Here is an 11370-nt window from a genome sequence, read left to right on the forward strand (position 1 = left end):
TAACTTGAAATGTTTAAATTGATATTGGACAGAAAAACAAATATGTAGAACTTCAAAGAATTAGCCGCTATTTATTTAAAAATGCATAAACACAACAAATTTGTTGAAAATCCGTATTCTAGCCTTAAAACCTAAATCAAAATCTCACAACTTAACAATTCGAGAAAAAAAATTAGTGGATTAGTATGATAATATTAGAAGATAGAATGTGGGAAAAATGATTGTTGAAGAATCCAATCAAGAAAAATGGAGCACAACTGCCCACCTTTCCCATGTCACATTAATGTTGCAGAGAACTCTTTCAGTCAAAGTGCATCAAATAGCACAACGCCGATACACACTATCTCTGCTTCTTAACTAATCCAGAATTAATAAGTAAACTACTCGTTAAACATCAGATGTTTTAGAGATTATCTTAATGGCGAATAACATGAACAAAAGAAAAAAAATCGAAGTATACATAAATAAAAAGAAAAGGAAGAATTAGAACCTAGAATCATGCTTCGCTGTTGAAGAAAGATGTGGCCGGTGGATGGAATAAATAGGAGAGCGCTAGGGTTTAATGTGATTGTGGTTTACGTGGGCTTGATAGATATGTTCTGGCCCATTTTATTTTATAATTTTGATGTTTTATATATATGAAATTATGAACTTCACTAAAGAGATTCTAGTCTCACTGCCTTTTTAAATTAACAAAATTCCAGTTCAATTTACTTTTTAGGTAGATTATACTTTATAAATAAATAAATTACATTCTACTCGGTAGGTTTTTTTTGGGTTGTCTTTGGATTTTAACCATGTATATTTTTATATGAAATTGAATCATATGTGATTGACATATATTATATAAAATATCTAAAACATATTGACATCTAATATGACATAATTTGTTTATTTATCTTTAAATAGCGTTGAGATCTAGTTCAGTGTTAATTCAAATATGACAATGCGTTGAAATATATTCCAACTAGGCGAATGTTCGCGCGTTGCGCAGAAACACCTATATAGTTGAAGTCTTTACAAATATATGATTTTTTAAATATAACAATAACATTGTTGTTAAATTTGATATAATAATTTGTATATACTAAATTGATATAATATATTGATTATTTTGAACTATATGATAATATATACATTTATTATAACTTCATAATCTCAATCGTTTAAATGACTTCTACCTGCGAGTTACAAATGAATAAAATTAACTATAATATATGATTTGATGTTATTTATAGTTGTTTTTATTGTTAATTAATTTTTTAGAACTTATTTGCTTAATATTTTAATTTCTATCATTATAATTATTTAAAACATCAAACATTGTTTTTTTTATTTTAAAGCTAACAATATAATCATTTATATAGAGTTGTTTTTAACTATTGTTATTGTAAGTTATTTTAAGCTACTTATTTGGAAACTTTTAACGATTATAAAAATATATTTAAGAAATATTTTAGTTAAATTGAAATTACAATTTAGTTTTTGTTTTTATCACTACAATTTATCACTTTTAACTATTTACAAAATATTCTTTAGTTTTTTTTTAAATGGAACTGAAATTTATATTTGAGTTGACATTGTAATGCGCAGAAACACCTATATAGTTGAAGTCTTTACAAATATATATTTTTTAAAATATAACACTAACGTTGTTGTTAAATTTGATATAATAATTCGTATATTAATTTAATATAATATATTGATTATTTTGAATTATATGATAATATGTAAATCTATTATAACGTTATAATCTCAATCGTTTGAATGACTTCTACTCGCGAGTTACACATCAATAAAACTAAATATTATATATGGTTTAATATTATTTATAGTTGTTATTTTTAACTAATTTTTTAACATTTATTTGCTTAATGTTTAGTTTCTATTATTATAATTATTTAAAACATCAAACATTATTTTTTGATTTTAAAGGTAACAATATAATCATTTATATAGAGTTATTTTTAACTATTGTTATTATAAGTTATTTTAAGCTACTTATTTGAAAAGTTTTAACGATTATATAAATATATTTAGGAAATATTTTAGCTAAACTAATATTACAATTTAGTTTTTGCATTTATCACTATAATTTTTCACTTTTAACTATTTACAAAATATTATTTGGTTTTTTAGTGGAACTGAACATTATATTTAAGTTGACACTGTAATGTTATATTTAAATTAACAATTTAAGTATTTTGTCAAAACTGTTCAAAAATTGCAGCTTTAAATTGATAATGGTTTACATGCAACAACATTTTAAATCTAATAAATTAAGTATAATATGTTAAAATTTAAAGACATAACTTTATAAATAGAAGTAAAGATATTATTTTAAAATTGAAATTTAGTCTATTTATGATTACACTTTAGGTTTGATATTTATTTAACATTATTAACCAACCTACAATCATTATTAGAAATACACTACAATTTATCACTTTTAACTATTTATAAAATAATCTTTGGGTTGTTTAAGTTAAATAAAATTTCTATTTAAGTTGATTCTATAATGTTATATTTTAATTAATAATTTAAGTATTTTATACAAATTGTTCAAAAATTATACCTTTAAAATGATAATGATTTACATCCAACAATATATTAAAACTAATAAATTAAGTATAATATGTTAAAAGTTAAAAAACATAATTTTATAAGTAGAATTAAGTTGACACTGTAATGTTATATTTAAATTAACAATTTAAGTATTTTGTCCAAACTGTTCAAAAATTGCAGCTTTAAACTGATAATGATTTACATGCAACAACATTTTAAATCTAATAAATTAAGTATAATATGTTAAAATTTAAAGACATAACTTTATAAATAGAAGTAAAGATATTATTTTAAAATTGAAATTTAGTATATTTATGATTACACTTTAGGTTTGATATTTACTTAGCATTATTAACCAACTTACAATCATTATTAGAAATACACTACAATTTATCACTTTTAACTATTTATAAAATAATCTTTGGGTTGTTTAAGTTAAATAAAATTTTTATTTAAGTTGAGTCTATAATGTTATATTTTAATTAATAATTTAAGTATTTTATACAAATTGTTCAAAAATATACCTTTAAAATGATAATGATTTACATCCAACAATATATTAAAACTAATAAATTAATATGTTAAAAGTTAAAAAAACATAATTTTATAAGTAGAATTAAAGATATTATTTTAATATTGAAATTTAGTTTATATATGAATACACTTTAGATTTGATATTTATTTAACCTAATTACCAAATTATTATTATTATTATAAAGAAATTGAAAAGTCATGGGAGTTTCAAATGAATGTGGTGAAAGGAAAAAAGAATGGGGGTTTCAAATGAATGAGATTCAAGAAAAAATGTTATGTTTATAAGTATGTATGATGATGGTGTAATGAAAACTAAAGAAAATATTAACAAACTAAAAATGGGTCCCGACCATCAATATTAGAAAAAATGATTGAAATATTAAGTATAATAATTTTTTATTATTGATTGTCATTGTTTGAGATATGATATTAATCTTATTTTAATATGTTATTTTTACTCTTGAACCTAATATACTTAATAGTAGAAACTATATAATGTAAATATTATACAATGGTGAATATAATGAGCCTAATATTATATTAAATTGTTCAACAAGTACATTATATTGCATCACTTATTCCTTAATATAATGATGAAAGTTATTATATGATGTTTAATAATCGAAATGAGATGTTGAGTTGTAACAAAATATGATGGTGCCTAAAATAATGTTTGAAAAGCACTGTATTAATCAATTATAATGGTGTTGGATGTTTGACAAGTTAACCAAAATCAATATACATAAGGGAAACAATAATGCATAATAGATAGTTTCACTCTATCTTTTATATTCATTCTAATTTAGATAGAGGGTGTGGAAGGTAACAAGGTAGATGGGTAGCATCACTTTTTGTATGATTTTTGTTTTTAATCATTATTGATGATACATATTTCTAGCTTTTTATTCTAGTCTCTTTTATTTCATTTTTTTATTATTCACCCACCTTTGTTTGTCGTATTTTACATTTTTTTTTTCTTTTTTACAGGTTTTTTTTGTATATGTCAGTCATCTTTGTGCTAGACTAAAGTAGCACAACATGATGATGCATAGAAGTAGAACTATCATATATTTCATATATTGCAAAAACATTTATCATTTTTCTTCCACTTTTTTGTGTTCAAAACAATTTCACAATTCAAAATTTGACTAATTACAAAATTAAGTAATTTAGTGTAAGGCCAAAAGGTGATTGTCCTATTAAATGATACCACCCATGTTCATTTTTGTGTAAAAAGACCTATAATCTAAGGTATCTAATAATGGTCATTTTCTGTTCAGTCTAATATAATATAAAAAGCATATAGAGGTTTCAAAAGATGACATAATTAACATACAAAACTACTCTATCTAAAACAACATAAGGAGCTGAATCAACCATTCTTTTATCAAAAAACCTAACAATAATTTCGATAGCTAGGGCTATACATGCAACTCTCGGCATAAGCTACCAAGTTTTCTGGTTGAGGAAGCCGACTTGCCAAGCCTACACACCCAAAAAAAAAAACACAATTTCGATTTAGCACTACTATTTCGTACTCTTAGATATCTAGAGTCCTGGATTTTTTTTTTCCAAAAATGCCCTTGAAGCAAGAAATTTTAGAACTTCATTTATCTAACTAACATGGTATCAAAGCAAACTCAACACATATACGTTATGTTTGGTACGCCACAACTAACTTATTTTTCTAGCTTTGTAGATTGTTATGTTCAACAAATCAAAAAGTAGCTTATTATCTAATTTTTAAAAAAAAAATCTTAGATTGGTGTTTTAACAAGCTTATGGTGTTCTTTTAAAATTCTCCCACTATAGCATTTACCATGCATAAAAATAGTTCTTTATCCATTCCCATTTATGTTATTTACATTTCTTACCTAGCTTATCTGCTACTTTTTACCAAAAGTCATTTTTTATCGGCTAGTAGCTAACTTTTCAGATATCAGCTAGTTTTCAGCTAGCAGAAATCAACTAGTTTTTCAGCAAGCAACTAGATTTTCAGCTAGTTTGCCAAGCATAACCATAGTCTAATGTGTGTTAGGGTCCCACATAAGCTACACAGTCTCATCATGTACAAATGGAAAAAAAAAAGTGATTTGAGTTAGAGGGTGATCTAACCAAGTTCATATGCTTTGGTTGCAACTTTAGCAGCAATATGAGCAGAAATCTTGCGTATATTAGTAAACGGAGGGTAAATTAGTCCATTGTCTAAATGCTCTTGTGTAACTTGCTCAGCCAAAGCTTCAGCTGTTGAAAACAAACACACATATCTCTTAACAAACAACAACAAACATTAAACAAGAAGCTTTTTGCATTATGCAAACTTACAAGCTGCCAAAAGCATATCATCATGAACATGAATCGCCCCAGACATTATCAACCCCAGACCCAATCCAGGGAAAATATATGCATTATTCGACTGCAACAATAATCAATTCACAAAAAGTCAACATATATAATAACAAAATTGACCTAAATAGGAGGTGTATGATTACAAAATCACCAACTTTTTCACATGTAACACAAAATAACCACCCATTTCGCAATATTGATTTTGCAAATTGCGAAATTGCTTTATGGCTTGTCCCCACACAACAAGAAAACCTTAAAATTTGCAAAATGATGTCATTTCGCAAAAAATAATAATTTAAGGTTCGTTTTTCTGGTGGGGACCATTCATAAAGTTATTTTGCAATTCCCAAAAATTATATTGCTAAATGAGTGGTTATTTTTCGTGTTAAATGTGAAAAAGGTGGTAATTTTGTTATTATACAGATCCTATTTTGGTCATTTTTTTTGTGATTAACCCTAATTTTAGGGTTTAAGAAAAAGATCAAAAACCTGTCCGGATACATAGATTTTTCCATTATACTCAACAGGAGCAAAAGGACTCCCACTTGCAAATATTGCACGACCCTATAAAATTGAAAAAAAAAAAAAAAGTTATATTATTAAGGGTAAAAAATTTAGGTCAAAATTTGGCAGGAAAAAAGTCAAACCTGGCTCCAGTTATAAGCTTGTTCAGCAGTACATTCAGATTGTGAAGTTGGATTGGAAAGAGCAAGAATAACAGGTTTCTGAAAAACCGATAATTTAAGGCTTAATCGAAGGGTAGTTTGGGTATTTTCGTATTATAAATAAACGATTACCTTATTAAGAGACGACATAGCTTCAATAACTTCTTTAGTAAATGTCTGTCCTGCCCCTGAAGATCCAATCAACACAGTTGGCCTGATCGTCTTGACAGCATCAAGAAGTTCTTTTACAGGTTCATGTTCATGGGCCCACGGTTTCTTGAAATGTTGAAGTGAATCCAACCGGGATTTAATAATTAGCCCCTAAAATAATACGATTTTTGTTAAAAATAAATAAATAAATAAATAATTTACTCAAAACAAGATGTTATGAAAAGAGTTTTTCATGTTTTTTAATCTTTACCTTTGAGTCAACAAGCCAAACCTTCTTTCGAGTCTCTTCCAATGGAACTTTTGTCTACATGATTACATACTAACTTAATACATATATATCATTTGATCTTCTTTTTTTTTTTTTTTTATCTCTTTGTGTTTGTAAAATATTGTTCATTGGAATAATTATGATGTCGTATTTTAAAAATTGACCACCTTTTTGACCAATAGCACAAAAAAATAACCACCAATTTCTAGTTTGTCAATCTCAAAAAGTTGTGAAATTGCCTCTTACCAAAAAGTCGACAAAAAAATATTAAAAAACATAAATCTATTTAAGAACGATTTTGCAAAATTGGTGATCAATTTGTTAAATATCACATCAAAAAGTTGTCAATTTTTTTTACCTGTTTTGATATCTCAAGTGCTATGAGTTCAGCAATGCCTGTGCCAGCCTGTAAATAAATAAAAGCTCAAATTTAAACATATCTAAAAAATAAAATTTGACAAAAAAAATGTAGAAAAAATATTATTATTTTATTTTTACCTCTCCAGCTCCAAGGAATAGAAATTTATGGTCAGCCAAAGATCCACCAACTAATTTTAATGCAGAAATAAGCCCTGAAAGAACCACTGATGCTGTCCCCTAAAACAAAATCACAAAATCTTAATAAATATTTGCCAATAATAAAAATACGTAATAAATCAGAATGCCTATATATATATACCTGTATATCATCATTGAAAACAAGGTGTGTGGAACTGTATTTTGCAAGAAGATCAAATGCATTGTGATTAGCAAAATCCTCAAACTACAAAACAAAGATCATAAAAATTGAGAATCATTTGTTGGAGTATGTAATCAATATGTAGAACGAAAATCTTGAATACTTATTTAATATATTATTATTATTATTATTATTATTATTATAAATGTTACTAACCTGAACAAGAACTTTCTCACCATATCTTTGCTTCACAGCAGACATAAACTCATTCATAAGTTCAGCATATTCCTAGCAAATATAGTTATATTACATTATAACCACAATTTACCTCAATAATCTATAATTTTTTTATCGAAACTTTTTTTTTAGCAAAACGTAAAAAGTCAACCTGCCCTTTTGCTCTTTTTTGCCTCAAACCAATGTAGAATTCATCGTTCAACAACTTCTCATTGTTTGTGCCCACATCTATGGTTATAGGCAAACACTAAAAACATACATGATTTTTAGCAATCGTTACATGAAAAAAAATAAATAAATAAAAACATAATGTTTTATAATCTTTGAAAACTTACAAGTGAAGGACGAATTCCTCCAAGAGCAGTATAAAGAGATAGCTTCCCAACGGGTATTCCCATACCTTGGCAACCGAGGTCTCCTAATCCCAATATTCTCTCTCCATCCGTCACTACAATCACTTGAATATCTTTTTCAGGCCAATTCTTTAGTATTTCGTGAATCTTTCCCCTATGAAAAGATAATTAGTTACAAATTACAAAAATACCATTATATTTCGGGTAGTTTTGTGTACACTCGAACCATAAAAGTTTCAAACATTTGTATTGTTTTCCAAATTAACCATTTTGAATGATTAATTTGGAAAATGTTTGAAACTTTTATAATTTTTAGGCTATGTATGGCATTGCCAAAATTGAAAAATTACCAAAAGTATTAATTAAATAGATTTAATTGATATCACAAACTCACTTGTCTTTTAAACTAATAAATAGACCCTGTGGGCGCTTGAAGATACTTCCGTACTTTTGGCATGCTTCACCAACTGTTGGAGTGTAGACAATTGGGAGAAGCTCCTCAACATTTTCGATTAGTAGCTTATAGAACAACGTTTCATTTTTCTCCTAATTAAATCACAAAAAAAAAGTAAAAAAAAATTGTATTCTTGATGAATAGAATATAGAATAATGAAATACTTAAATGGGTACCTGAAGATCCATCATGGCTTGGTATTTATGCAAAGGTACTACATATTGTCGAATGTTAGCCATCATCTTTTTAACCTGGGTATCGATATTCGATAGTATTAACTTTTTTTTTCTTTTTGCATTTTCAACCATTTTGTAAAATTAAAAATCAAGAAAAATGAATAATACTTGAAGATCTTGATTAACAACAACTGGAGGAAGTAGCCCACGTATGTAATGAGCATCCCTTTCTTTCTCACTGAATGCTAAACCTTTGTTGTGACGTGGGTTTCGCAGCAATGAATACCCACTACAAAAAGTGATCAAATTTACCAATTTCACATCAAATCGAAAGAAAATTCTGCATCTTTTTTACTTTTCACTGATATTTGTGATCACCTGGCAACGGAAACAGACCAAGGGGTGTCGAATTGCTCATCTGTAGCTGTATCCTCGCCGTACGCGTCCTCAACGCCACCGCCAACGGCGGTGGGATGTTGTTTCGATGTAGGGTCGACGACTTCGACGGCCGTCGGAGCATTCAACTCGTTTACAACGCTCTCCACTGAAACGCTGACGTTTCTTTCCAGTCGGGTGTTCGAGTTCATCATCGCTACTACCTTCGGAAGATGAATTGATACTCTCAACGATTGTGACTGCGTCATTCTTGAAATCCCCGAAAGGGAATTGTTCTGGTGCAACTACAAAATGAGGTTGGATTTAAACAAATAGAAATTGCCAAAAAAAGATAAAAACATTATCTTTATCTTAACAATCGGATTTCCAAGATTCAAAGCTGGAATGAAATCGTCTGCGAGATTGTTCGATTCGAGCCAAAATCCAAAGACATTTTCATTTTCAGACATAAATCGCAGGAGAAAACTAAGAAAATACGATGCATGATTGTGAAAATTACCTTGAATGAGTTTCCTATCAATGCCATCTTAACGAAAGAAACGGAGAACGAAATGGGGGTTTTAAAATTTCTCCGGTGAGTGTATGAGTATCCCTTTCGTCTCCAATCTCTGGTTTTTATGAGGGATCTTCTGGGTGTTGTCTACTGTTTAAAGAAAGATGGCTGTAGATTATAACATTCTGCTTCTGCGCATCTCTGAAACGAAATAAAAGTAAAATATTCAGAAATATAAAATTATAAACTGTCGAATGATGATATTACTGAATAATGTATTCGATTCTATATAAAGGATGGACGGATGCGCATACTCCTCGCATTCACAGTAGGTGAAAAAACAATGGGTTTATTTGGGGAAGGTCGATTTGACTGGAACGATTTCTTGAAATTTGCAACCAAGATTTCGTCTTGTTTGTAAACATATCTGACGAGCTGCTCTAACAACTAAGAGAAGTTGCCCCACCCACAGAACTCAACAATTTACAGCTAGACGCTAGTTTTCTTATGAAGACAAACACAAAGTCATAAAGTATTCATTTCATTGTCCTTTTGCAATATTTAACTGAGATGTGATTATGAGATAGTAACATATCTTTAGATTTGTCCAGTATATGTCTAGTTATCGTTCTTTTAAAAAGTATCACGACAAGTTTATTTAAGAGTTAAAGGAGAAGTGAAACTTTGTTTTTTGGTTTGTTAACTTATAGCTTATTAGCGGTGAAATAAAAAACTTTTACAAAAGTGTTTGTGGGATGACCACTAACCATTAAGTTTATTCCTACCACAATAAACTCATTTTTAAGAATTCATATCCAAACCCTTAAACTTAGCTTATTGTGGTGGAAATAAATAATAAGTAATAAACACCATTTTTTCCCTATCTTGGTTGTTTAAATTGTGTTTAAATACTGTCTATCATCCACAAGATGTGCTTTAGAGTTCGTTGGTAGCTGGGATGACCACTGACCATTAGTAGAATTTGCCTACAACAATAGTTATATCTCAAGCATCAAGATGTCTCCTTATGAAGCATTGTACAGAAGAAAGTGTTGTATGCCTTCTTATTGGTTAGAAGCTGGAGAAAAGCACTTTGTGGGGCCTGAAATTGTTCAACAAACCATTGAAAAGTGAAAATCATCCGAGAAATAATGTTAGATGCTTAAAGTCGTCAGAAAAGTTATGTAGATCTGAGACGTCGACCTATAACCTTTGAGGTCGGTGATCAGGTGTTGCTTAAATTCTCTTCATGGAAGGGACTTATCAAATTTAGTAAATGTAGGAAACTAAGTCTGCGTTTTATTAGGCCGTTCAAAATACTTTAGAAGATAGGGAATCAAGAATACAATATTGAGTTGCCAGTTGAACTATAATGTATTCATAACACCTTTCATGTTTGTTACTTGAGGAAGTGTTTGGGAGGAGAACCCGATATGATCGCACTTTCAAAATTAAGAGTCGATGAAAACAAAAGATTAATTGAAGAACCTCACGCGATTATCGATCATAAAATAAAGAAGTTGCGACAATATGATTGAATAGTACTGGTGTGATAGAAGCATACTATAAGGCTAAACCTTACGTGGGAAACATAAAGTGATATGGGGAGTCACTATCCATAACTGTTTGTTGATGTATGATTCTGAGACGAAATCATCCTAAGTAAGTGAGAATTGTAATTCCTACATTTTTTAAGCATTACGTCAAAATGTTCTTATTTACGTTAGTTAATAATGTAAATTTTCTTATAAAAAATAAATAAGAATTGTTCTTAGACTATATGTGTTTATGTTATTTGTATATTTATTATGTACATGTTATATGGATAAATATTATGGTTATATAATATTTGTATAAAATCCTATTATAAAATTAACAAATTGTGTTAAATAACATTTTAATTTAAAGATTTTTAGAATAAATAATCCATATGAAAGTTGTAGTAGTCATAAATACGAACTTGTGAGTATAAAGAATGCAAAAAAATTGACATCGTATAAAGAAGTTATGAATTTGTAAGATCATTTCAC

General features: G+C 28.2%; 1 protein-coding gene and 1 non-coding gene across 3 annotated transcripts; both read right to left on the bottom strand.

The window, feature by feature from the left end:
• Positions 1-204: 204 nt before the first annotated feature.
• On the bottom strand, positions 205-353 carry LOC111907954 (small nucleolar RNA snoR135). The gene has a single exon (XR_002855722.1). It is a non-coding gene; the product is annotated as a small nucleolar RNA snoR135 (small nucleolar RNA).
• Positions 354-4367: 4014 nt separating this feature from the next.
• Positions 4368-9817, bottom strand: LOC111907937 (NADP-dependent malic enzyme, chloroplastic). 2 transcript variants are annotated; one of them, XM_023903748.3, is made up of 19 exons: positions 9655-9817; positions 9347-9541; positions 8830-9131; positions 8620-8740; positions 8452-8526; positions 8216-8367; positions 7804-7975; positions 7620-7715; positions 7448-7519; positions 7232-7315; positions 7051-7149; positions 6911-6958; positions 6535-6588; positions 6246-6434; positions 6096-6173; positions 5938-6012; positions 5425-5515; positions 5215-5343; positions 4368-4584 (listed from the first exon to the last, which is right to left on the bottom strand). In XM_023903748.3, the coding sequence occupies exons 2-19, from the start codon at positions 9371-9373 to the stop codon at positions 4496-4498; spliced, it is 1953 nt and encodes a 650-aa protein (XP_023759516.1). In that variant the 5' UTR covers positions 9374-9541; positions 9655-9817; the 3' UTR covers positions 4368-4495. The 2 variants fall into 2 exon arrangements, with proteins under 2 accessions (XP_023759516.1, XP_042757168.1); XM_042901234.2 differs by lacking the exon at positions 9655-9817 and having other exon boundaries at positions 8830-9122; positions 9347-9625.
• Between the last annotated feature and the right edge of the window lie 1553 nt (positions 9818-11370).

The sequence above is a fragment of the Lactuca sativa genome, chromosome 4 (genome assembly GCF_002870075.4).
Source record: "Lactuca sativa cultivar Salinas chromosome 4, Lsat_Salinas_v11, whole genome shotgun sequence".
NCBI lineage: Eukaryota > Viridiplantae > Streptophyta > Magnoliopsida > Asterales > Asteraceae > Lactuca > Lactuca sativa.

Excerpts from the sequence above, each read along its gene's own strand:
- LOC111907937 (XM_023903748.3), bottom strand. The coding sequence starts at position 9,373 with ATGGCATTGATAGGAAACTCATTCAAG. Across the intron at positions 7,716-7,803 it reads GAGGAATTCGTCCTTCACTT|TGTTTGCCTATAACCATAGA; the intron begins GTAAGTTTTCAA and ends GTATGTTTTTAG. Across the intron at positions 7,316-7,447 it reads GTGAGAAAGTTCTTGTTCAG|TTTGAGGATTTTGCTAATCA; the intron begins GTTAGTAACATT and ends TTTGTTTTGTAG.